The sequence below is a fragment of the Spea bombifrons genome, chromosome 9, assembly GCF_027358695.1.
Source record: "Spea bombifrons isolate aSpeBom1 chromosome 9, aSpeBom1.2.pri, whole genome shotgun sequence".
Taxonomy (NCBI): domain Eukaryota; kingdom Metazoa; phylum Chordata; class Amphibia; order Anura; family Pelobatidae; genus Spea; species Spea bombifrons.
In genome coordinates, this window is record NC_071095.1 from 13,418,102 (window position 1) to 13,442,477 (window position 24,376).

General features: G+C 59.5%; 4 protein-coding genes across 8 annotated transcripts in view; 2 read left to right on the top strand and 2 right to left on the bottom strand.

Moving 5' to 3' along the window:
* Window position 1: 1 nt before the first annotated feature.
* On the bottom strand, window positions 2–3,259 carry GSTZ1 (glutathione S-transferase zeta 1). 2 transcript variants are annotated; one of them, XM_053474987.1, is made up of 9 exons: window positions 3,211–3,259; window positions 2,039–2,090; window positions 1,839–1,906; window positions 1,540–1,620; window positions 1,171–1,296; window positions 968–1,043; window positions 587–639; window positions 334–383; window positions 2–242 (listed from the first exon to the last, which is right to left on the bottom strand). In XM_053474987.1, the coding sequence occupies exons 1-9, from the start codon at window positions 3,226–3,228 to the stop codon at window positions 107–109; spliced, it is 660 nt and encodes a 219-aa protein (XP_053330962.1). In that variant the 5' UTR covers window positions 3,229–3,259; the 3' UTR covers window positions 2–106. The 2 variants fall into 2 exon arrangements, with proteins under 2 accessions (XP_053330962.1, XP_053330961.1); XM_053474986.1 differs by lacking the exon at window positions 3,211–3,259 and adding an exon at window positions 2,331–2,435.
* Window positions 3,260–3,336: 77 nt separating this feature from the next.
* Window positions 3,337–10,484, top strand: POMT2 (protein O-mannosyltransferase 2). 2 transcript variants are annotated; one of them, XM_053474968.1, is made up of 21 exons: window positions 3,337–3,455; window positions 4,255–4,339; window positions 4,515–4,619; window positions 5,052–5,160; window positions 6,206–6,314; window positions 6,396–6,555; window positions 6,675–6,781; window positions 7,048–7,130; window positions 7,325–7,434; window positions 7,507–7,573; window positions 7,657–7,717; window positions 7,857–7,935; window positions 8,017–8,162; window positions 8,661–8,752; window positions 8,871–8,947; window positions 9,024–9,095; window positions 9,206–9,265; window positions 9,343–9,448; window positions 9,535–9,675; window positions 9,781–9,892; window positions 10,145–10,484. In XM_053474968.1, exons 1-21 carry the CDS (start codon window positions 3,367–3,369, stop codon window positions 10,248–10,250), a joined length of 2,076 nt encoding a protein of 691 aa, XP_053330943.1. In that variant the 5' UTR covers window positions 3,337–3,366; the 3' UTR covers window positions 10,251–10,484. The 2 variants fall into 2 exon arrangements, with proteins under 2 accessions (XP_053330943.1, XP_053330944.1); XM_053474969.1 differs by having other exon boundaries at window positions 7,663–7,717.
* Window positions 10,485–13,181: 2,697 nt separating this feature from the next.
* On the top strand, window positions 13,182–15,080 carry NGB (neuroglobin). The gene is made up of 4 exons (XM_053474990.1): window positions 13,182–13,322; window positions 13,529–13,640; window positions 14,332–14,451; window positions 14,692–15,080. Exons 1-4 carry the CDS (start codon window positions 13,219–13,221, stop codon window positions 14,821–14,823), a joined length of 468 nt encoding a protein of 155 aa, XP_053330965.1. The 5' UTR covers window positions 13,182–13,218; the 3' UTR covers window positions 14,824–15,080.
* Window positions 15,081–15,741: 661 nt separating this feature from the next.
* The window catches only part of TMEM63C (transmembrane protein 63C), a 13,258-nt gene continuing 4,623 nt past the window's right edge, over window positions 15,742–24,376 (bottom strand). For 2 of the 3 annotated variants that reach the window (XM_053474966.1, XM_053474964.1), the window contains 20 exons: window positions 24,050–24,137; window positions 23,901–23,938; window positions 23,462–23,604; window positions 23,128–23,179; window positions 22,944–23,052; window positions 22,788–22,861; window positions 22,577–22,657; window positions 20,513–20,633; window positions 20,235–20,368; window positions 19,971–20,093; window positions 19,737–19,890; window positions 19,087–19,193; window positions 18,903–18,989; window positions 18,743–18,808; window positions 18,494–18,656; window positions 18,306–18,411; window positions 17,060–17,227; window positions 16,740–16,855; window positions 16,485–16,556; window positions 15,742–16,407 (listed from right to left, as the gene is read on the bottom strand). In XM_053474966.1, coding sequence (XP_053330941.1) covers window positions 16,258–16,407; window positions 16,485–16,556; window positions 16,740–16,855; window positions 17,060–17,227; window positions 18,306–18,411; window positions 18,494–18,656; window positions 18,743–18,808; window positions 18,903–18,989; window positions 19,087–19,193; window positions 19,737–19,890; window positions 19,971–20,093; window positions 20,235–20,368; window positions 20,513–20,633; window positions 22,577–22,657; window positions 22,788–22,861; window positions 22,944–23,052; window positions 23,128–23,179; window positions 23,462–23,604; window positions 23,901–23,938; window positions 24,050–24,137 — 2,152 coding nt within the window. In that variant the 3' untranslated portion in view covers window positions 15,742–16,257. Of the gene's footprint in view, window positions 16,408–16,484; window positions 16,557–16,739; window positions 16,856–17,059; window positions 17,228–18,305; window positions 18,412–18,493; window positions 18,657–18,742; window positions 18,809–18,902; window positions 18,990–19,086; window positions 19,194–19,736; window positions 19,891–19,970; window positions 20,094–20,234; window positions 20,369–20,512; window positions 20,634–22,576; window positions 22,658–22,787; window positions 22,862–22,943; window positions 23,053–23,127; window positions 23,180–23,461; window positions 23,605–23,900; window positions 23,939–24,049; window positions 24,171–24,376 lie in introns of all 3 variants that reach the window. The other variant, XM_053474965.1, reaches the window with a different exon arrangement.

Sequence of the window (24,376 nt, forward strand, 5' to 3'; positions counted from 1 at the left end):
AGCGTTTTTGGCTTTTATTAACTCGCGGTGTTCAGACGCCCGTCCCGGGGCATTTATTAGGGGGAGGGGCGGGTACCCCTGACACAGTAGTTCAGTTGTAATCGGATTAGGGGGTCTTGGCTCGGAGTTCCGGGGGGGTATCGGGTTGGCACGCGGGGTGGCTGACCTGGAACGCCTCCAGCTGGAGCAGCGACTGGTTTATGCGGCCGATCGTCGGATACGGATCCAGATCCACTTTAAACCTGAAACGAGGGTGCGCATGCTCGGGTTGGACTGTCAGGGGTTAACGGGCCGTGGTATTTAATTGCTGGGTCAGGGTGCAGGTTATCTCACCTCTCTGCGTTTGCCACCTGGGGTACCAGACACAGATCCGCCATCGTCACCTGGGAGGAGATAAAGCGCTTCAGTGAGGGCTGTCCGGGGGGGCTGGAGAGCTTTCTATGGCCCGATACATATGGACTGATTTACTCCCCTCCCCCCCCGGCCCCTGCGGACAGGTTTATAAATGATAGAGGTACAGGGTGAGACTGCGAGGGGCCCCGTGAGATGCAAGAAAGTCCCCCAGGCTGGGGCATTATAGACAGACCTGATCTCCCACGCAGTACCGGCCGGCCGTCTCCTGCAGCATCCTCTCCAGCGCTAGGAAACAAACAGTAACACGGGGTAAAGAGACAGACAGACGGGCGGGCGGACCTACCGGGGGCAAGAGACAGCCGGGCGGGCGCACCGACCGGGGGCAAGAGACAGACGGGCGGGCGAGTGGACCGACCGGGGGCAAGAGACAGACAGACGGGCGGGCGGACCGACCGGGGGCAAGAGACAGAGGGACTGATGGGCAGACAGGCGGGTGGGCGGACGGATCGACTGGGGACAAGAGACAGACGGGCGGACAGACCGGGACAAACAGGGGGTAAGACGGATGGACGGATAGACAGACACGGTGTAAGCCCCCCCCCCATGCACCCACCTTGGAACCCACGCGTGATAAAGTGCTGAGCCCACTCCAGCTTTGTGTCTCCGATCTTCTCCAGGACATAGAGATTCTGTGGGGAGACACGAGAAGTCACCCTCCGTGGGGGCAGCTGGCATGTCGCAGCCACATGCCGCCCAATCAAGAGCCACAGTCCTATCCCACAGAGCTAACAATCTGCCTCCGTGCATTGGTGGTACCTGCAGGGGTTGGATCCCAGACACGATGTGATCGCTGATCATCCTGACCTGCGCTCTGCTCCTGGGATCCGGGGGGAAGAGCGACGGTTTGGGGCGCGTCTCCTCCAGGTACTCGATGATTGCAAGCTTTGGGGGACAAAGCCACGGAACACGTGAACACAGCAGCAGCACACGCAGGGCCCCAGAGAATCAGCCGGGGGCCGATCCACACCGCGAGCTACCCGCAGAGAGCGCATGTACAGATCTGACTGCGCGGAGGGGGGGTCTCTCCCGTGGCCTGACTGCTTCCTGACCGCTCCCTGCTTGGGGCCACGCTCTGCGGGGGAGCCCACCCACACCGTGCATTCGCTGCGTGTCCGGCCGACCTACCGACTGACTCAGGGTGACGCCGTCGATGCGCAGCGCGGGGACCTGCTGCATGGGATTCACTCGCAGGAACTCTTCTGTGTGCTGCCAGAGAAAGACGCGCAGTGAGTGCAACAAACCACGGCCCTCCGGCCCCCCACCGGCCCACGCTGCACCCACACGCAACCCCCCCTTGCACACACACACACCTGCCCACGCTGCACACAAACCCACGGCCCCCCCTGGGCAGACACGGAACCACTGGCACCACACACACACACAGCCACAGCCCCCCCCTGCCCACGAATGCTCGCACCACTGACCTGTATACCACCATCCTTGATAAGATTGATGGGATGTTGGTCGTATTCAATACCCTTCAGAGCCAGAGCTGCGCAGAGACAAGTGATTAGTCCCCGGTGCCACGGCAACCTCACCCCCCCCCCCCCGGTGCCACAGCAATCTCACCCCCCCCCCCGCCACTGCAACCCCTGGTATATGGATTCAGGACCAGATCACTCACCGATCCGCACGCGCCACGAACACGAGCTCCGAAAATAGCCAAACAACAGGGGCTAAAAGACAAAGAGGGCAACATGGGGCAGGAGGCAAGGAGATAACCCCCCCCCCAACACGGGCAGGAGAGACGGGGGGGATAAAACGTGGGCCGGGGCAACATTCACAGCAGGGACAGGGGCTTGGGGCAGAAGAAAATCCCAGTTGGATCATTTTACCCCCCTGCCCCCCCCACTATCCCATTCCCAGTATATAGGGGTATCACACACCCCCCCCCGGACCCTCTCCACAGGTCCCACCTTGCCAGTCGGCTCCATTGCTCAGGTGAGAAGAATCCGCTGCACCCCGATCCCTATCCGCTAACGGCCAATCAGAACGCAGCGTCAGAGCCGCCCACCATCTGCCCCGCTGACACGGCAGACTTTACCCCATGTGGGACAAATTACTGATTAACCCCTTAGGCTCAGGAAAGAATGTCAGCCAGAGCTGCAGTACGGTCTGCCACGGCTCCCCCACCATTACCTACACAGACTGGCCCGGGTGCAGGGGCCACGGTCTGCCGCAGACTGGCCCGGGTGCAGGGGCCACGGTCTGCCACATACCAGCCCTGGTACAGGGGCCACGGTCTGCCACAGACCAGCCCTGGTACAGGGGCCACGGTCTGCCACAGACCAGCCCTGGTACAGGGGCCACGGTCTGCCACAGACCAGCCCTGGTACAGGGGCCACGGTCTGCCACAGACCAGCCCTGGTACAGGGGCCACGGTCTGCCACAGACCAGCCCTGGTGCAGGGGCCACAGTCTGCCACAGACCAGCCCTGGTGCAGGGGCCACAGTCTGCCACAGAACGGCCCTGGTGCAGAATCACAGGTTCTGGGGAAACCTGACCAGTGATCTTGTCACCATAGCAACAAACAAGTTCCTGTTAATTGCTCGGGTCCACGGGTTGCTATGGTGATAGGGCCACTTTTAAGAATTTGCCCCAGAGTCTCTCTTTCTACCAGTCCCCCAACGCGCGGTATTACACGGGTGACCTGTCCTCAGGGGCCGGGCACGGGCTGGCAAACATTCCGTCTCCGGCCCTGGGGCCACAAGCCACTACATTAACCCTTTTCCTGACACAGGTCGCCCGATTACCGACCAATCACAACGCAGCCTTCCAACCACGTGCCACACATACCTTCCCCAGCGCCGCCATGTCGCTCACTGACAACTTGCCTTACCCCCGCGATGTGATTGGCTAAATTAAGACTACAGGACCTCGCCCACACGGCGTCCCGGTTCGCCCCTTGCGTGCTGATGTCAGTCGGCGGCCGGTTTCCATGGTGACAGCAAGATGGCCGTTGCGGGGACCGTGTTCTGGTCGCTCGGCCTGGTCTCCTTTCTCTCCCGCCTGCACCGCCTGGCGGAGCCGCCCCACGTGTGGTGGGTGATGTGTGTGTGGCGTGGGGTGTATTCACTAAAAAGTGTTACGCCAGCGAGCTGGCCCTTCGTAATGTATGGGTCCAATCTGTCATGCAGAGTCTATAGAGGAAACCGGGGAGCTAGCCCTACATACATCCCACTGATTTATCTATACATTATACGTGGCATCTCACTGATTGAACTATACAGTATACAGGGGGCTGGTCACTGATTTATCTATACATTATACAGGGGGCCGGCTGGTTGATTTATCTATACAGTATACAGGGGGCCGGCTCGTTGATTTATCTATACATTATACAGGGGCCGGTCACTGATTTATCTATACATTATACAGGGGCTGGCTCGCTGATTAAACTATACATTATACAGGGGGGCGGTCACTGATTTATCTATACATTATACAGGGGCCGGCTCGCTGATTTATCTATACATTATACAGGGGCCGGCTCGCTGATTTATCTATACACTATACAGGGGCCGGCTCGCTGATTTATCTATACAGTATACAGGGGGCCGGCTCGTTGATTTATCTATACAGTATACAGGGGGCCGGCTCGTTGATTTATCTATACATTATAAAGGGGGCCGGCTTGCTGATTTATCTATACATTATACAGGGGCCGGCTCGGTGAGTTATCTATACATTATACAGGGGCCGGTCACTGAGTTATCTATACATTATACAGGGGCCGGTCACTGAGTTATCTATACATTATACAGGGGCCGGCTCGGTGAGTTATCTATACATTATACAGGGGCCGTGTTTATTATGGCGCTCTCTCTGTGTTTCTTGCAGTTGGGACGAGACGCACTTTGGGAAGATGGGAAGTTATTACATAAACCGGACGTTTTTCTTCGATGTTCACCCCCCGCTGGGGAAGGTGAGACGGATTATAGCTGGAGCCGCCGCTGAGCCGTATCACGGGGCCGATGGTCGCCCAGGGGCCAACGGGCCTGCGCACAGAGATCGATGCCCCATCTTAGCTGCTAGGGGCCACTAGGGAATCGTCCCTCTGGGCGGATAGCGGGAATCATCTCTTCGCTTTGTTTCTCCAGATGCTGATCGGACTTGCGGGGTATCTGAGCGGATATAACGGGTCCTTCCCCTTCCAGAAGCCGGGCCAAAGCTATGAGACCCACAACTACGTGGGCATGAGAGGGGTAAGAGAGCGCTGGGAGCCGGCGGAGAGCTGCGGGGAGAGAGAGCGCTGGGAGCCGGCGGAGAGCTGCAGGGAGAGAGAGCGCTGGGAGCCGGGGGAGAGCTGCGGGGAGAGAGAGCGCTGGAAGCCGGCGGAGGGCCCGGGGAGAGAGAGCTCTGGGAGCCGGCGGAGAGCTGCGGGGAGAGAGAGCGCTGGGAGCCGGCGGAGAGCTGCAGGGAGAGAGAGCGCGGAGGGCCGTGGAGAGAGAGCGCTGGGAGCCGGGGGAGAGCTGCGGGGAGAGAGAGCGCTGGAAGCCGGCGGAGGGCCCGGGGAGAGCTCTGGGAGCCGGCGGGGTGTCTCACTGTTGTACCATCCGCGCGCTTGTTGTGTATTTCGTACGTCTCTGGCCGCTTGCGGTGGTCTCGCTGTAACTCGCTGTGTTCTCCGCGTTTAGCTCTGCTGTCTCCTGGGCTCCTGGCTGCCCCCGTTTGCGTTCCTGATCGTGCTGGAGCTGTCTCGGTCGTTACCGACTGCGCTGCTGGCCGCCGCGCTCATTATTTTGGGTAAGTGGTCCCGGGTTTTGTTCTGGGTGGCTGGTGGCGCATGATGTTGCGTCGGCCCCGTCTGTCCGTCTCTCTTTCTGTCTCTCTCTCTCAGCGCGCCCGTCTGTCTCTCTCTCTCAGCGTGTCTGTCTCTCTCTCTCAGCGCGTCTGTCTCTCTCTCTCAGCGCGTCTGTCTGTCTGTCTCTCTCTCTCAGCGCGTCTGTCTCTCTCTCTCAGCGTGCCCGTCTGTCTCTCTGTCTCAGCGTGTCTGTCTGTCTCTCTCTCTCAGCGCGCCCGTCTGTCTCTCTCTCTCAGCGCGTCTGTCTGTCTCTCTCTCTCAGCGCGCCCGTCTGTCTGTCTCTCTCTCTCAGCGCGTCTGTCTGTCTCTCTCTCTCAGCGCGCCCGTCTGTCTGTCTCTCTCTCTCAGCGCGTCTGTCTGTCTCTCTCTCTCTCAGCACGTCTGTCTGTCTCTCTCTCTCTCAGCGCGCCCGTCTGTCTCTCTCTCTCAGCGCGTCTGTCTGTCTCTCTCTCTCTCAGCGCGTCTGTCTGTCTCTCTCTCTCAGCGCGTCTGTCTGTCTCTCTCTCTCAGCGCGCCCGTCTGTCTCTCTCTCTCTCTCAGCGCGTCTGTCTGTCTGTCTCTCTCTCTCTCAGCACGTCTGTCTGTCTCTCTCTCTCAGCGCGTCTGTCTGTCTCTCTCTCTCAGCCTGTCTGTCTGTCTGTCTCTCTCTCTCGGCCCGTCCGTCTGTCTCTCTCTCTCGGCCCGTCCGTCTGTCTCTCTCTCTCTCTTGGCCCGTCCGCCCCTCTCTCTTTTGGCCCGTCCGTCCGTCCCTCTCTCTCTCTCTCGGCCCGTCTGTCCGTCCCTCTCTCTCAGCCAGTCCGTCTGTCTCTCTCTCTCGGCCCGTCCGTCTGTCTCTCTTTCTCTCTCTCTCGGCCCGTCCGTCCCTCTCTCTCTCTCGGCCCGTACGTCCGTCCCTCTCTCTCGGGCTGTTTGTCCTTCTCTCTCTGTCCATCTGTCCGTCCGTCCCTCTGTCCGGTGGATTCACGGCTGTCTCTCTTTGCGTCTCAGATACGGGGTGCATCACGCTGTCTCAGTACATCCTGCTGGACCCGATCCTGATGTTCTTCATTCTGGGGGCCGTGCTCTGCATGCTGAAGTTTCAGGCTTCTTCGTGCCGGTGAGAGCCCCCAATACACTTTAACCCCTTCCTGAGCGCAGCGCCTGGCCGGCATCCTGACCTCTTTCTTCGCTTCCGCAGGCCTTTCGGGGCCCCGTGGTGGCTGTGGCTGAGCCTGACTGGCGTGAATCTGGCCGGGGCCCTAGGAGTGAAGTTTGTGGGGCTCTTTGTGGTCGTCTTCGTTGGTCTGAACACAGCCCGGGACCTGTGGAGGATGCTGGGGGACCTGAGCCTGACGCTGGTACGTGCCTCGTCTGCCCCGGGGGTAACGCCACGCGGTGCGGGTAAATGGGGGGGCGTGGGGTGGGCTCCCGCGTGTCGCGGACGTTGAGCGATTGCTGTGTTTCTGCTTGTCCGCAGGGTGTGATTTTCCGTCACCTCGCCGCGCGTGTTCTCTGCCTCATCGTTCTGCCGCTCGCTCTCTACGCTCTCTTCTTTGCCGTACATTTCCAGGTTCTGAATCGCAGGTACGTGTGCAGCGCATCCCGCCAAACGCTAAGCTATAAATCGCAGAGGCCCACCTCGGCCCTCCTCGGCCCTCCTCACGGGATAAATATCCTTATAGCCTAGAGTGACGTTTGTGAGAAGAAAGAGTTAAACTCGTGGTTTGGGGAACACACTCCTCGCCTCTCCTTCCCACGTCGTAACGAAGGGCTGGGGGGGCCACGGACCGTCACGCGGCGGCTTAGTGAGGGTCCCGGGATGGTTACCGTCTCCCTCCTTTGTTTCCTAGCGGCCCCGGGGACGGGTTCTTCAGCTCCGCGTTCCAGTCCCGTCTCGTTGGAAACAAACTGCACAACGCGTCTGTCCCAGAGTGTGAGTCCCGCGCAGGCGGTGCGCCGGCCGGCAACTTCATCGGGGATTGGGGGGCAGCAGGGGGTCTCAGCCTGTGTTCTTGGGGGGTGGTCCCACCTGTCAGCAGCATGTTCTGGGGGGCAGCAGTTGACGCGCTGGGACCGGCAGACATGGAAGCCATGGCTTTGAGGGTCACGTTTCTTTATCACTCGTAGACCTGGCCTACGGTTCTGTGATCACGATGAAGAGCGTTCGCACGGCGGCCGGATACCTGCACGCGCACGCGCACCTTTATCCCGAGGGGGTCGGAGCTCGGCAGCAGCAGGTCAGCATCGCGTGACGGTGGCTACGAGTGTGGCCAGGAGTGAGGTGTAAATGAGACCTTTCTGTCCTCCAGGTGACCGCGTATTCCCACAAAGACCACAACAACCTGTGGCTCGTAAAGAGACCCGACCGGGATGACGGTGAGACTCCCCGCCGCCGCCGCCGCCGTTACTTTTTGGGTTGTGTTGATCGGACGTGAAACTATTTGCCGTTTTACTTTCAGATCCAGAAGCCCCTCCGGCGTACGTGAGAAACGGCGACATTATCCGCCTGGAGCACAAAGCGTGAGTCCCCGGGACGCTGCCGGGGGGTGGGGGGGCGCGTATGGGCAGTGCTGCCGAGACGGCTCGCCCGGGGGGGGGGTTGGAAGCATTCTGTTGTATTTGTTTAACAAGCTCTTCTGCGTTCGGATATTTGCCGCAGGACACGGCGGAATCTGCACAGCCACCAGAGGGAGGCACCGCTCACCAAAAAACACCTGCAGGTCACGGCATACGGCACGGTGCGAGGCGGGCTCACAGTGATGGGACTTGGTCACAGGCAGCGCATGCAGGCTCCATTAAACCATCTCTTTCCTCCTCAGGAGGGGAGCGGAGACTCCAATGATTACTGGAAGATTGAGGTGCTCGGCGGCGGCTCCAGAGTGAGGGTCCTGCGCAGCCACGTCCGCCTGCAGCACGTGGCGACCGGCTGTGTGCTCGGCTCCACCGGGAAAGCCTTACCAAAATGGTGAGCGGCTCCTGGGAGCTTTACGAGGGCATCAAAGGGGCTGCGATCCCCCCTGTGCGCCACGTCCAGGTTTTCGAATTCTGTTGATTTTATTGTTGCCCTTACCCAACCCGAGCGGTGTTTGCGCATGCGCGTCCGCGCAGTACACGGGCTGCGTGTGAGGTCCAGCTGTTCCCTCTCAGCCCCGCAGACCGTGTTTATAGAAACTGCCTCAGGCTGGGGGCAGAAAGCGATGCGGGGATCACAGAACACTCGTTTGGATTATTAAACCTCTCGCTGCCGTAAACGTTCCCCGTCGGCCGGGTCAGAGCCGCCGTCTCGGCTCGTCCGCGGGGGCCGCAGTAAGGTATCTGATTGTAGGCCGGGCTTCATCTTCCGACATGGAAGGTTGCCCCGGCGGTAACGATTGGTGTAGTACGGAAGAGAAGGGACGCCGGTGTTGGGGCGCGGAGCGTGGGGATGAAAAGCTCCCTCTAATTCTTGTTTTTTCCGCCCCAGGGGCTGGGAGCAGGGGGAGGTCACATGCAGCCCCTACATCCGCGAGACGCCCAGCACCCTGTGGAACGTGGAAGACCACGAAAACCCAAGACGTGAGTGAGCGCTCGCTCGGGGGCATCATGTCCGAGGGTTCTGATCATTACGTGTAAGGTGGCTGTCGGGGCCGCGGGGGCCGCCCTCCCAGATATTTCATCCTTCTGCTTCTTTTAGTGCCGAACATCAGCGTGTCCATCCTGAAGCCCTCCTTCTTGGAGATCCTCTCCGAGTCCCATGTGGTCATGGTGCGGGTAAGGGCGCGGGTCTGCGATGGGGGGCCGGGCTGGCGCGGTTCGGGGGTCTAATCCGCTTCGTCTTCTCATAAAGGCAAACAGCGGTCTGAAACCCAAGGAACACGAGGTGACCTCCAAGCCGTGGCACTGGCCCCTCAACTACCAGGTGAGGACGCGCAGAGCGGTGCCGTGAGTGAAGGGTGATAGCGGTGGCATTTAAATGTCGGGCGGGGGCAGTTAGTGGCGTTGATGTCCCCCTTTTCCCTCTCTGCTCAGGGTCTCCGATTCTCCGGCGTTAATGAAACGGATTTCCGCGTTTATCTGTTGGGGAACCCTGTGAGTAAATGCTCAGTGAGTGTGAGTGAGGAGCTTTCATGTGGTGGGGCAGCTTTTTGAGCAGATTTCCCCGGCAGGTTATCTGGTGGCTGAACCTGGCCTGTTTGTGGCTCTTTGTCCTCCTGGCCGTGGCCGCAGCCGTGTCTCTCCAGCGAGGGGTTGCGATGTCCTGCTGGATGAGAGGTAAGCGCAGGCATGCGCGGGACAGCCAGGCTCCACGCGGGGGGCGGAAGCGTGGCTGCTAATGGCGGCTTTCTTGTGTCTTTCAGAGAGCTGCACTGTGCTCCTGGGGGCCGGGGGCCAGCTGGGTCTGGGGTGGCTGCTCCACTACTGCCCCTTCTACTTCATGGGACGAGTCCTGTATTACCACCATTACTTCCCGGCCATGCTGTTCTCCAGCATGCTGACAGGTAAGCCGCCGCGGGGTGCCTCCGGCTCGTGGGGCCCCGCAGGGCCCGGCCAGGCGTTTCAGTTGAGATGCCCCCCATCCTGACTCCGGCTTTCTGTTTGTGCAGCTGTGACCTGCTCCGTCCTGCTGAGGTTCTGCGCCGTCTTCCTGCCTCCCCCGGCTCGCCACGCGGCATGCGCAGCCGCCATCGCTGTCATTTTCCTCATCCTCCTGTACAGGTACGTCCGGCTAGCCTGCGGCCCCCGCTCCGCCCGGCTGCGCATGTTCCAACAGATAACGTATCTACAAAGCGTTACGTTTACTTGCCCCCTTCGAGCCTCCGCTGTCTGCCGCGTGTCTTAAGGCATTTAGTTCCTTTTTGGCCCCGCCCCCAGCGCGGCAGGAAGTAGCGCGGCAGGAAGTAGCGCCTCCCCTTTCAGAATCTTCTGTCCCGTTCCTCACGCTCTCGCCTGGCTGCTCTCCCCATTTAGCTTCTACCTCTTCCACCCTTTGGCCTACGGCATGGTGGGGCCCCTCGCGGACCAGCCGGGGAGCCCCATGGCAGGACTGCGTTGGATGGAGTCCTGGGAGTTCTAGACGCAGCCGGCCGTCGGATAAAAGGGCAGAAGAATGAAACGAAGCTCCTGGAAGAAGAGGCGGGGGAGGGGGAGGTGTTAATTGTAGGAGGCAAAAGGGACTTGTCCGTGCCCCGCTCCAACACCGGGCAGGGGTGGCAATAACAGCAATAGGGCAGGTATATTGCTGTGATTAAGACCAGAAGCCTCAAAGTGTCATTTTGGATAAAAAATGGATTAAACGTGTAACACGCGGTGTGTGTGTGGGGGTGTGTGTGACCAGGCAGTCACACTTTACTGCTGCTGCCTCTCCCTGTCCGCCGGCCCCTCTCTCTCTCCCTGTCCGCCGGCCCCTCTCTCTGTCTCTCCGCCGGCCCCTCTCTCTCTCTCTGTCTCTCTCTCTGTCTCTCCGCCGGCCCCTCTCTCTCTCTCTGTCTCTCTCTCTCTGTCTGCTGGCCCCTCTCTCTCTGTCTCTCTCTCTCTCTGTCCGCTGGCCCCTCTCTCTCTGTCTCTCTCTCTCTCTGTCAGTCTCTCTCTCTCTGTCTCTCTCTCTGTCCGCTGGCCCCTCTCTCTCTGTCTCTCTCTCTCTGTCTGCTGGCCCCTCTCTCTCTGTCTCTCTCTCTGTCCGCTGGCCCCTCTCTCTCTGTCTCTCTCTCTCTGTCTGCTGGCCCCTCTCTCTCTGTCTCTCCGCCGGCCCCTCTCTCTCTCTCTGTCTCTCTCTCTGTCTCTCCGCCGGCCCCTCTCTCTCTCTCTGTCTCTCTCTCTGTCCGCTGGCCCCTCTCTCTCTGTCTCTCTCTCTGTCCGCCGGCCCCTCTCTCTCTGTCTCTCTCTCTGTCCGCCGGCCCCTCTCTCTGTCTGCTGGCCTCTGTCTCTCTCTCTGTCCGCCGGCCCCTCTCTCTGTCTGCTGGCCCCTCTCTCTCTGTAAGCCAGCCGGGGGCCTGGCGGCTGAAGGTGATCGTTTTGTGAGGTTTCCATGGGAATGAGCCCAGGATGGAAAGAAAAAAGCAGATTATGATGGACCAGAGCACTCTGCCTTCCGCCCCGGCTGGGGGTAATTACGGCTGCAGGATGCTGTGCCGGTAATTACCCTTAACAATATTAACCCATCGCTAATCCGCACTGTAATTCCAGTGCCCTCCTTGCGTGTAGGGAACTCGCACTTGGCGTACGGTGAACCCAAGTCATCCGCCGGTAACCGTGGGCTGGCTGGCTGTGCCTGATGGGGGCTGTTCAGGCAACGTGCCCCTGGACAGGGTAATTGTTGTGGTTTGCCGGGTGGGATAAACTCGGGTTTAGGTTGAATTCCTCTGGGGGTCGGAAGGGACTGCCGAGTGTCTGTGGGACGGCCGAGGGTCTGTGGGACGGCCGAGGGTCTGTGGGACTGCCGAGTGTCTGTGGGACTGCCGAGTGTCTGTGGGACTGCCGAGTGTCTGTGGGACTGCCGAGTGTCTGTGGGACGGCTGAGGGTCTGTGGGACGGCCGAGGGTCTGTGGGACTGCCGAGTGTCTGTGGGACGGCCGAGTGTCTGTGGGACGTCGAGGGTCTGTGGGACGTCGAGTGGTTATGGCGTCCTGGGCCAGGCTTTACCCATCTCTATATTTACAGCATCTACCCCACTGCACGAGGCGGAACACATCTGGGGGGCAGATTTCTCATACGGGGTGGGTTTCGCTGTCTTTGCGGATCCAGGGTCCCCGCATGGGGCAGTATTTGGGGATTTTAGGCTAGGCGGGCTGAATGGTCCGTGTTTATTACGTGTACATGTTACGGGGCGCGAGTTTGTGTGTGCGGAGCGGACGCTGCGGGATCATTAATCATCGTCAGAGCCCATTACTGCCTCGGCTGTCCGCTAATGATTATTAATGGCTCGTTCTCCGCTCATTGGCCGCGCTCGTTATGTGATCAACCTGCCCCCGTCCACCGTCTCGCAGGCTGTACTGAGCGGGGGTCTCTCCCTGGGGGGGTCTGCGGCACCTATAGCTGTATCGAGAGCATCAAACACCATCTCATGAACCAATAAATCCGATATTCATTCATCAATAAGCTGCCCTAATAGACAGTTCGGTGGATCCAGAAGCCCCGGGGCATTGGCCCTCAGGGGACACAACGCGCGGGGTACATTTGAGCTGCAGTGCCACTCCAGATGTGATGTCAGCGCGAGGCGCGTCCCACCTTGTGCCGGCACCAAGAGCCCAAGTTATGGTTTTGTTTAATCTCAGGCGCCCTCAACAAGGTTGTGTCATTTGTCCCTGGGGGCCACTTACCGTGCTGGTGTGTAGTTCATGTGTTTGTGCTGAGTGATGTTTGAGCCCGGATGGGGGCAATTGGCGCATAGAGTCCCTTTCTTATCCAGACGGTTTATGATCAGAGTTACGGTGTCAGGATCCCCATACAGGAGCCGAGACGCCCTGCAGCCTCAGGAGCCGAGACGCCCTGCAGCCTCAGGAGCCGAGACGCCCTGCAGCCTCGGGAGCCGAGACGGCCTGCAGCCTCGGGAGGCGAGACGCCCTGCAGCCTCAGGAGCCGAGACGGCCTGCAGCCTCGGGAGGCGAGACGCCCTGCGGCCTCGGGAGGCGAGACGCTCTGCAGGCAGGGGCTGGGATCCGTGGGGGTGCGTATCAATGTGTGTTAGAGATTCTCTGCAGCCGCGCAGCTCCTCCGTAACGCTATTATCACAGATATCACAGGGCGACGGGGCGATTTATACCCCGCGACGGGGCAGAAAGAGGGGTATGTGAAGGTTCCCCTTTAAACTCGTCACTGTCCTGATCCCCGTTAGACGGACGGTCCCGGCGTCTCGCGTCGGAGGAGCTGGATGGGCAGCATTAGAGGGCTCTGTGCCTTTAAATCCAGCGAGGGCTGCAGGGGGAGGGGGGAGCGACGCTTTAAATGCAGACAGAGAGGGAGAGCAAACGGGAGATGGAGACGTAGAGAGGAGACGCACCGCGGCACTGCCGAGACCCAGCCAACAGGAGCCGGAGCCTTAAGCCATGGAGAACGGAGCGCTATCCGGGGCCCAGAAGGAGCGGATCCGAGAGACGTGGAAAGCCGTGCGCCAGGACCAGCTGCACCACGGCACGGTGCTGTTCACCAGGTAAGGGGCAGGTGCAGCTCACCAGTAAGCTGCCGCTTGGTTCTACTGGGTGGGGGGCCGGCGCCTGTTACACCGTGCGGCAAGATGCCGGCACCTGTTACACCGAGCAGCCGGCACCTGTTACACCGAGCGGCCGGCAGTGTGGGTTACCCTGGGCGGGGGGCACTGTGTATGGGGGTCCGGCGCTGATCTCCCTTCCCCCGCAGGCTGTTTCAGCTGGAGCCCGAGCTGGTCCTGCTCTTCCAGTACGAGTCGTCGGGGTTTTCAGACGTCCAGGAATGCCTCGGCTCTGCTGAGTTCACGGAGCACATCCGCAAAGTGAGTGGTGAGTGTGAGTACGGGAAGAGGTTAATACTTTGGCTGAATTTATTCGAGGGGTTAAAGCGACTTCCTCCAGAACCCCCTTAAATCTCTCTTCAGTTTTACTTTTCCATTTATTGAAGCTTCGTCTTCTCGGTGATGGGTTAGGGTTCGGGGTCCGAGCCGAACGTTCTCCCGGCGCCCAACATAGAAAAAGAAGAGACCTCTGAGGTCCCTGCAGCCTGTTTAACCCTTCGCCTCCGTCCTCTATCCTTATTGCCTTTTACCCCGTTCGCACCGGCCGTTTTTGGATCACTTCTCGAGTTGGAATTATTTGCCCCCACACACACACACTGGGGGCATTTTCATTTACTCCCCCCTACCCTGCAGCTACTACCTGAGGCTCACAGAAGCAGGGCTCTGCTGCCACCTTGTGGACAAATAACATAAAGGCAAATGAAATGCACCCCGGTGTCTGCCGCCAGCGCACCCCACAATGCCACGGCTTATAGAGTAATTCTGGGGCAATCCCCATAGCAACCAAATTAACATTCCTGCTATTTGCTGCACTTTGTACCGGAATCACTGAGCTTTGCGTGTAATCCCCATGTGGCGTGTCGTCTCGTGTGCATAGCCCTTGATCCGTGGCATTAAGGTGTCCTGATTGTTATGTTGCCCCGCGTGGGATGTTTCTTTGCCCTGGCCGCAGGTGATGACAGTAATCGGTGCCGCCGTGGACAGCGTGGACTCGTTGCCGTCTCTGGATGAATATCTGACCAGTCTGGGGAGGAAGCACCGGGCCGTGGGGGTCAAGCTGGAATCATTTAAGGTGAGGACCCTCTAATCCCAGACTCAATTCTCCTGCAGCCTGACCCCCTAAGCTAACACTCTAAAGTACGCCCCATACTCAGAGACCCTGAAACCCCCTCTCCCCAACAGCCAGCGCATGTACTCTCCACCCCGTCACCGAAACCCCACCTGCCCCCTGCCACGCATGCCAGTCCCCCGGCAGTGACTGTTGCCCTCTGTGGGGTTGTTTGGGGGGGGCTGATCACTCTGTCTGCGGCAGACGGTCGGCGAGTCTCTGCTCTTCGCCTTGGAGTCGGCCCTCGGAGACGCTTTCACGGCAGAGACGCGAGACGCCTGGAGCTGTCTATACGGCACGGTGGTGAGAAGTATGAGCCGGGGCTGGCACCAGTGACACCAGGGGACCCTGAGACCCCACAAGCCAAGGAAGGCCGGCCATGCGCACACCCTGCTCCGTGGGTCTATAGCAGTGCAGAGCAGCCACACGCTGCGCCACGTGACGCTCCGCGGGCGCACGCCGGACTGATACCGAGAGCGGGAAGCAGCCGTGTTTCTGCGCAGAGCTGTGTCCGTGTATCCGTGTTACATTGTATGTATGTCTGTATCTGTGTACCACGCGTGTGTTTAGCGCCTGCCGTATAAAACAGCCTTGCCCGTTACTTCATGTCTGTTCTGTTCTGTTTTGTTGGATCCTGCACTGCCCTGAGTGGGGTATCTGGCCAGCCATTCTGCCCCACACCAAACGGTCCTGTCCGAGGGGCAACAATGCAATTTATAGGGGAGGCCACAGCGTTCTGCGTGTTTATTCCACGTGGTCCTGACCCTTTCTATTAACCCCTAAGCAGCGGCCTCGGGGGGGGGGGGGTTGGTTGTGGTTCTGCCCTTCCAGCAGCGTAACGGTTAACACCGTCCCTCCACTAATGCAGTGGCTTCGTCACCTTTTAATTCTTTGGGTCCACAGAACACTTTGGAGAGATCTGGGGTCTGATCCCCGGGGCAGCGGATCAAACAGATCTCCTGAGTACCACGACACGGGGGGTGGGAAATACCCATGGACAGTGACCACGCAGGTGACAGTGACCCCCAGTGACGGTGACCACGCCAGTGACAGCGACCCCCAGTGACCGCGCAGGTGACAGCGACCCCCAGTGACAGTGACCACGGCAGTGACAGTGACCATGCAGGTGACAGTGACCCCCAGTGACGGTGACCACGCCAGTGACAGTGACCACGGCAGTGACAGTGACCGCGCCGGCACCCCCGATGGCTTCACTGCTCAAACTCCAGCAGGGTCCAAAAAACACAAAATACGTTTCATTTAAAATTATATTTGGCAAAATCGGCAGCTTTAATAACATTTACCGAAGGCGAGAGCTGTTTGTTCCCCACATGGGGGTAAAATGTACAGCCGGGAGCAGCGGGCAACAGGAAGGACAGGAGTCTGACGGAGAGCAGTTTGTGGGGGGCCCGGGGGATGGCGGGAGTCTGGCGGGGAGCGGGCAGTTTGCACGTCACAGAGTGCACGTCGAGCGAGAAGACCCCGGAGTTTCGTTATAGACGAGTCCGGCAGCAGCTCGTGGCCTCTTCCATTCGGGGCATCAAGGACACATTTTAACCCGATCCGGCACTCACCGACACGTGGATCGGGGGAGGGGGGGTAAAAGCCCAAGCGGGAGCCCAGTGCTGGAGGAGCCATAAGCCAGCCCACGCTTTGCAAAACAGGAAGGAAACACCGACCAGCAGACAGTCCTACCGCAAACAGAACCCAAAACGGCTCCGTGGCTGGCGGATACCCACACCTGCAGGTCCCGGCCTGTCCGAGCGTCCCTCATTGGCACGGGTCTTGGGAATCGTCAGGGGCCGTCTCTGGCTCCTCCCCCGAGGGGTCCGCGCGTGTCTCCAGAGCTCCATATGATGCGTGAGCTGGAGATGCTAGGGGGGAGAGTTCCTGATCCTGCAGAACGGTTGCCACAAATACCTGCGAGACATAAAAGCCAGTAAGACAAAGATGTCACCGGAGAGACCTGAGGGGCTGACGGACCTTCTCATACTCACACTCGACTGGATCGTGGATGATAAACTGCTCCGCTCCACGTCCTGAGCGACCCCCTCACCCTGCTCAGACATCTGTGGGAGAAACAGTGGTGGGTGAGCTGGAGAGGCTCCTAGTGGGAGGGGTCTGAACCTACTAGCCAGTGAGAGCGGGAGGGAGGAGTCTGAAGTGAGGGGTCAATGAGGGCAGGATTGAGTAGCAGGGATCCGCCGCTGGTCTGAGACGTGATTGGCTCCCGGAGGCAGTGACGGCCTCACCTGGTAACTGGACGGTTTCTTCGGCTGCAGCTTCCGGAGGCAAAGCCCAAAAACAGAGAAGAGCAAACAGAGGAGGAGCGAGGCGAAGGTGAAGAGGGTGACGGGGTGCGAGGAGCCTGCCAGACAAGAGAACAAAGTGAGGCCGGGCACACGAGGGCCAGTTCAGCCACATGGCCCAGTGATTAAAGGGCGAATGAGGACCAGTCGCTGGCTAAAAACCCGGGTGATGGGGCCGGGAGGGCCGGAGTACCCCACTGTGCCCAATGGATTTATAAACACATGTAACAGGACACGGCAGACGAGGGATCCCCAGATCTTACCGAGGCGCAGCACGGAGAAGAAGAGCAGCCAGAAGATGCAGAGAATCGGCGCGGCCAGGAGCTGTCGGGCGGCTGCCACGTGCAGCCTGGAGCTCAGCTTGGTGGGGATACAGGCGTAATAAATGTTATATCGATCAGTCATGTGTTTCAGCAGCAGGTACAGCAACCCTGAGGCATAAAGGGAGGCAGAGTGAGATGTTCTGCGGAGCGATGGGGGGGCAGTGAGATGTTCTGCGGAGAGTGGAGCAACTGGGGGGAGCATGAGATGTTCTGCGGAGAGCGGAGCAATTGAGGAGAGCGGAGCGATGGGGCCGCGAGATGTACTGCAGGGAGCGGAGTGATTGGGGGCAGCGAGATGTACTGCAGTGAGCGGAGCGATGGGGGGCAGCGGGATGTACTGCAGTGAGCGGAGCGATGGGGGGCAGCGGGATCTACTGCAGGGAGGAGAGCAGCGGGATGTACTGCAGGAAGCGGAGCGATGGGGGGCAGTGAGATGTACTGCAGGGAGCGGAGCGTTGGGGGGGGAAGCGAGATGTACTGCAGTGAGCGGAGCGATGGGGGGCAGCGAGATGTACTGCAGTGAGCGAAGTGATGGGCGGCAGCGGGATGTACTGCAGTGAGCGAAGTGATGGGGGGGCAGCGGGATGTACTGCAGTGAGCGGAGCGATGGGGGGCAGCGGGATGTACTGCAGGGAGGGGAGCAGTGAGATGTACTGCAGGGAGCGGAGCAATGGGGGGCAGTGAGATGTACTGCAGGGAGCGGAGCGTTGGGGGGGAGCGAGATGTACTGCAGTGAGCGGAGCGATGGGGGGGCAGCGGGATGTACTGCAGGGAGCGGAGCGATGGGGGGCAGCGGGATGTACTGCAGTGAGCGGAGCGATGGGGGGGCAGCGGGATGTACTGCAGTGAGCGGAGCGATGGGGGGGCAGCGGGATGTACTGCTGGGAGCGGAGCGATGGGGGGCAGCGGGATGTACTGCAGGGAGCGGAGCGATGGGGGGGCAGCGGGATGTACTGCAGTGAGCGGAGTGATGGGGGGGCAGCGGGATGTACTGCAGTGAGCGGAGTGATGGGGGGGCAGCGGGATGTACTGCAGGGAGCGGAGCGATGGGGGGGCAGCGGGATGTACTGCAGGCAGCGCACAGGCTGGGCAGGTAGATATGGAGACCCAGAGGGGCCGGTGTTTGGGTAGAGGGTCCTCGGTTATTCGGGGACTCAGGTGCGACTGACCATCCCTCTTCACTCACCAAAGGGGACGATGATGGGACACGTGATGCTATACGTCATCACCACGGAGAAGACACACGTGGTCCAAGCGTATTCGAGGCCAAACTGGAACTCATAGGCCTGATTCTGTAAGAAGAAACCATGGATGACCTCTGACCTCAGTCCCTGACAGACCCTTCCACTTCCCGTCTTGGCGCCAAAATGGTACCCGTTTGACGTGCAGCCGCTCCGGCTCGGTCGTGGCCAGGCACAGGCGCACCGCGTAGACGGTGAGGCCCGGAATGCGGAGCAGCTCCATGGCGGTTCCAATCAGAGCGGCCGTGATGACGTAATTCACAAAGAACGCTCCGTTATTGGGGAGGAAAACGCACCTAAAACACAAGCACAGTCAGTGGGGGGGGGCAGGAAAGAGCGGGGCCCGCTGTGTGGAACGTGGCCCCCAGAGCCGAACACTCACTGGAATTTCATGCCGGCTTCATCCAGGAAATGGGTGTCAAACAACCAGCGGAAGAACAGGTCCAGACTGCAAGAGAGAGAGAGGAGCGACGGTGAGCGGGGGCGCGGTGACGCGGGGGCGCGGTGACGCGGGGGGGCAGTGACGCGGGGGGGGCAGTTACCTGGTCAGACCCAACGAGGGCAGAATGATGACCATAAACACCAGATAGAAATAACATTTATGCATCGTCAGCAGGTTCTCGTTGGACCTGAGAAATAATAAGAAAATCATTATTTCTAAATCTAATCCCCCCTCCGTCAGTCGGGGTTCTGCCCGCGCAGCCTCAGATACCCCCGGCGCATTACCTGCTCCAGTGACGCTCCAAGAACGCGGAGTAATAAACCAAAAATGGAAGACACACGGAGAAGATCCACAGGAGGAACGTGGGGAGAAACTGAGTGATCACAGGATTCTGGGAGAAAGAGAGTGAACGTGAGGCTGCAGACAAGGCAAGGAGGGAGACGCGGGGGGGCTGGGAGTGGAGAGTGAGGCAAGAAGGGAGAGGCCGGGAGTGGAGAGGGAGGCAAGGAGGGAGAGGCCGGGAGTGGAGAGGGAGGCAAGGAGGGAGAGGCCGGGAGTGGAGAGCGAGGCAAGGAGGGAGAGGCCAGGAGTGGAGAGCGAGGCAAGGAGGGAGAGGCCAGGAGTGGAGAGCGAGGCAAGGAGGGAGAGGCCAGGAGTGGAGAGCGAGGCAAGGAGGGAGAGGCCGGGAGTGGAGAGCGAGGCAAGGAGGGAGAGGCCGGGAGTGGAGAGCGAGGTAAGGAGGGAGAGGCCGGGAGTGGAAAGTGAGGCAAGGAGGGAGAGGCCGGGAGTGGAGAGCGAGGCAAGGAGGGAGAGGCCGGGAGTGGAGAGCTAGGTAAGGAGTGGAGAGTGAGGCCAGGAGTGGAGAGGCCAGGAGACAAAAGCAAGGGGAGAGTAATTTTGGTCTGGCGGGCAGGGGTTGGGATTGGATGCTCACACGCAGGTTCTCCACAGGGTGGGTGACGTTGAATCTGTCCATGGTGCTGACAATGACGGCCGGGGTGGTGAGGAAGAAGAGCAGCAGGAACAGAGCCAAATTGAGAGCAGCAAAGCTCGCCCACCATACCGGTCCCGACACGGCCAGGTTCTCCCTGAGGAACACAGAACCACCGGAGAAGATCAGTACCGAGTACCGACTGAAACACGGTGCAGGTGAGGGGGCGAATCTTACCAAATAACATCGTTGGGTGCGGGGGCATATTCTACATTCCACTGGTGGGAGCGCAGCACAGGGGTGACCGACGACTGCTGGGGGGAGCGGCGGCACCGGGGGGGCGCATGATCCTGAATAATCCTGTACAAAACAAAGAGAGGACTCCGTGACCCCAAACTACTGCGAGTTACTCTCCTCACACCCTCCACGTACCCAGCCCGGCACCGACCAGGGGGCCCTCACCCCAAATGACCCTGCTGGTTTGGGGTGTTTGTGACTCACACAGCCGTCATCCTCTCGTCCTGGAAAGTGACGAACGCCGTCCCCAGTCGCTTCATCGCGATTCGGTTCCTTTCCAAGGTGAACTCGTCCGTCAGCTTCTCCTCCAACTCTGCGTAAAACTGCTCTGCGTCGACCTGTGAAGGAGGCCAATCCCCGGCAACCAATCAGAGAGAGGACCAGATGCTGACCCCCACCCCCTCCCCGGGCCCAGGCGCTGATCCCGCCCCTCGCAGGGCCCAGGCACTGATCCCGGCCCTCGCAGGGCCCGCTTTGCTCACCTGTTGAAATCGGCAGCAGTCGCAGGGACACAGACGGGAACACGGATGAGTTTTAATCATAATTTTTCCTTCTTTCTGAGCTCGTCCAGCAAAATACATCCGGCCTTTCATAGCCTTCCTCCTAAGAGAGGCAGGAAAAAGAGAGTGAGTATGAGTGGAGGCGCCCAGGGCAGTGGCGTCGCTACAGGGGGAATTAGGTTAATCCGGTGGAAAAGTTATTTATTGTGTTATAATATTTATTTCAAGGATTAGTCGCACTCAATTGTGGCTTCAGGCTTCCCATGTTGAACGATCAAGTATTATTTTAGCCCAATAACAAAAGTATCATTCCATAGCACATTACTTTTGGAAATTATGAATGCCCCCCCAGTTTGACTGTGATATCTTGTGTGCCCCCCTATATATTGTTTCTAGAGTCGCCACTGGCCCAGGGGGAGTGTGAGTGAACACGGCCCCCCGTTATGTCTGTTTGGGGCTCGTAGGGACCGCGGGATGAATAAATATTTCACGTTCAAAAACAATAGAATGGAAACGGGCATCAGCGCCGGGTATCTGCTGCCTATCAGCGCCGGGTATCTGCTGCCTATCAGCGCCGGGTATCTGCTGCCTATCAGCGCCAGATATCTGCTGCCTATCAGCGCCCGGTATCTGCTGCCTATCAGCGCCCGGTATCTGCTGCCTACCAACGCCCGGTATCTGCTGCCTACCAGCGCCCGGTATCTGCTGCCTACCAGCGCCCGGTATCTGCTGCCTACCAGCGCCCGGTATCTCCTGCCTATCAGCGCCCGGTATCTCCTGCCTATCAGCGCCCGGTATCTCCTGCCTATCAGCGCCCGGTATCTCCTGCCTATCAGCGCCCGGTATCTGCTGCCTATCAGCGCCCGGTATCTGCTGCCTACCAGGGTCCGGTATCTGCTGCCTACCAGCGCCCGGTATCTGCTGCCTACCAGCGCCCGGTATCTGCTGCCTACCAGCGCCCGGTATCTCCTGCCTATCAGCGCCCGGTATCTCCTGCCTATCAGCGCCCGGTATCTCCTGCCTATCAGCGCCCGGTATCTCCTGCCTATCAGCGCCCGGTATCTGCTGCCTATCAGCGCCCGGTATCTGCTGCCTATCAGCGCCCGGTATCTGCTGCCTATCAGCGCCCGGTATCTGCTGCCTATCAGCGCCCGGTATCTGCTGCCTATCAGCGCCCGGTATCTGCTGCCTATCAGCGCCCGGTATCGGCTGCCTATCAGCGCCCGGTATCTGCTGCCTATCAGCGCCCGGTATCTGCTGCCTATCAGCGCCCGGTATCTGCTGCCTATCAGCGCCCGGTATGTGCTGCCTATCAGCGCCCGGTATCTGCTGCCTATCAGCGCCGGGTATCTGCTGCCTATCAGCGCCCGGTATCTCCTGCCTATCAGCGCCCGGTATCTCCTGCCTATCAGCGCCCGGTATCTCCTGCCTATCAGCGCCCGGTATCTGCTGCCTATCAGCGCCCGGTATCTGCTGCCTATCAGCGCCCGGTATCTGCTGCCTATCAGCGCCCGGTATCTCCTGCCTATCAGCGCCCGGTATCTGCTGCCTATCAGCGCCCGGTATCTGCTGCCTATCAGCGCCCGGTATCTGCTGCCTATCAGCGCCCGGCATCTGCTGCCTATCAGCGCCCGGTATCTGCTGCCTATCAGCGCCCGGTATCTGCTGCCTACCAGCGCCCGGTATCTGCTGCCTATCAGCGCCGGGTATCTGCTGCCTATCAGCGCCCGGTATCTCCTGCCTATCAGCGCCCGGTATCTCCTGCCTATCAGCGCCCGGTATCTCCTGCCTATCAGCGCCCGGTATCTGCTGCCTATCAGCGCCCGGTATCTGCTGCCTATCAGCGCCCGGTATCTGCTGCCTATCAGCGCCCGGTATCTCCTGCCTATCAGCGCCCGGTATCTGCTGCCTATCAGCGCCCGGTATCTGCTGCCTATCAGCGCCCGGTATCTGCTGCCTATCAGCGCCCGGCATCTGCTGCCTATCAGCGCCCGGTATCTGCTGCCTACCAGCGCCCGGTATCTGCTGCCTATCAGCGCTCCTCACCTTTCTCTGTCCAGTTTCATGAGGCGTCGGACATCGTAAGAGAACTGGACGTCGGTCACCGTGCAGCTGGGGAAGGCCTCGCTGTGACACAAACACAGTCAGTCAGTCCTATCGACAGCCACATCACCCAGCAACCCCCCGCCACCTGCCGTCACCCAGCCACCCGCCAAACCGCCCCCCCCCCCCCGGCTCCTGCTGTCTGGGAACTCACTGGAAATGTTTGGTGATAAGAGACGCGTCGGACACCTCCTGAGGAATCCGTCTGATCATCAGGGTCCTCGCCACCTGCCGAAGAGCACAAAGTGACAGGTTACAGCGCCCCCCGCGGTGCCACGTGTGGCCCCGGCACTCAGTACTGGGCACTCACCTTGTCGTCCTCCCTGACGTGCAGGGCGGCCGTGTGATGGTGCATGCTCAGCACGGTGAAAACAAAGTACAGCAAAGCAAACACGCTGTGCAGCCACAGAAAGCGGTCCCTGGGGGCCACATACAGAGTTATAGGGGCCAATTCCATGGCCACAGATCCAACAGCGTTACTCAATTCTACTCACTGTATGGGAACGTTAACAATCGTGGTCCGACCAAATTGGGCAGGACCGTCACCTGTAAGGGCAGAAACCAAGAGTCACCCCAAAAATCACAGGCAGAGAGCCTACACCCCAAAAATCACAGGCAGAGAACTTACACCCCAAAAATCACAGGCAGAGCCCTACACCCCAAAATTCATGTGCAGAGAGCCTACACCACAAAATTCATGGGCAGAGAGCCTACACCCCAAAATTCATGGGCAGGGCAGAAAACGACCCCACATAAACCGAACAGAATCCAGTGCATCCAGCAGATGATATGGGGGCAGTTTCAGGGTGACCGACGAGCGCGACTCACCCAGCAGGTCCCCGGAGAAGTTCACAGGAAGAACGATGGCCACGGACATGACACAAACGAGAAGCAGCAGAACCAGCAGGTGGCGCTGGTAGGACAGGTAGGTAATGGCGTCCACTCCACATTTATTCTGGATTTCCTCATCCCTACAAGAGAAGGAAGAGTTTGTCAAACCCTCTGACCCTAAAGCTCCAGTGCCTGCGACCTCTGACCTCGACCCTCCAACCCTAAAGCTCCAGTGCCTGTGACCTCTGACCCTAAAGCTCCAGTGCCTGCAACCTCTGACCTCGACCCTCCAACCCTAAAGCTCCAGTGCCTGTGACCTCTGACCCCTCTACGACCACTAATCTCTTAATGGGAAGACTGAACCCTAAATTATCCACAGACTCCGCCTCTTCAGCCCTGCCCCCAGCCCAAGGCCCGCCCCAGTACCGCTCCTTACTTCATCTGATAAATAGAACTGAGCCACGAGCAGAATCCCTGCAAGAAATGAGACAAGAGCACATGAGACCCCCATATGACACGCAGCCCAATACAAACCCCACCCTCGCCGGCACCGCCCCAATCTGATTATCCCCACCCCCTGCTCACCACGTCCTTTGCTCTCAGGTCGGGGGGGCTGCTCTCACACGGAGACTTTTCTTTGTCACTCGGTTCCCCGTAAAATAGAGACGTGAGACTGCGGGAGGAGAACAAAGAGGGGCTGCAGCGGCTGCCATGGAATAAAGTAACAGAGTAATTAAGCCTCCACCATACCCTCATGCTCTCCCCCACCACCAAAAGGCCTGGGGCTCCTGATGGCAAGCCCCAAGAAGAGACCATGCGTAGCTCCACCCAAGAGGACAGCCCATGCATAGCTTGCCCCACCCCTAAGGAGAGCAAAAGCATAGCCTGCCCAATCATCCAGAAAAGGCCACG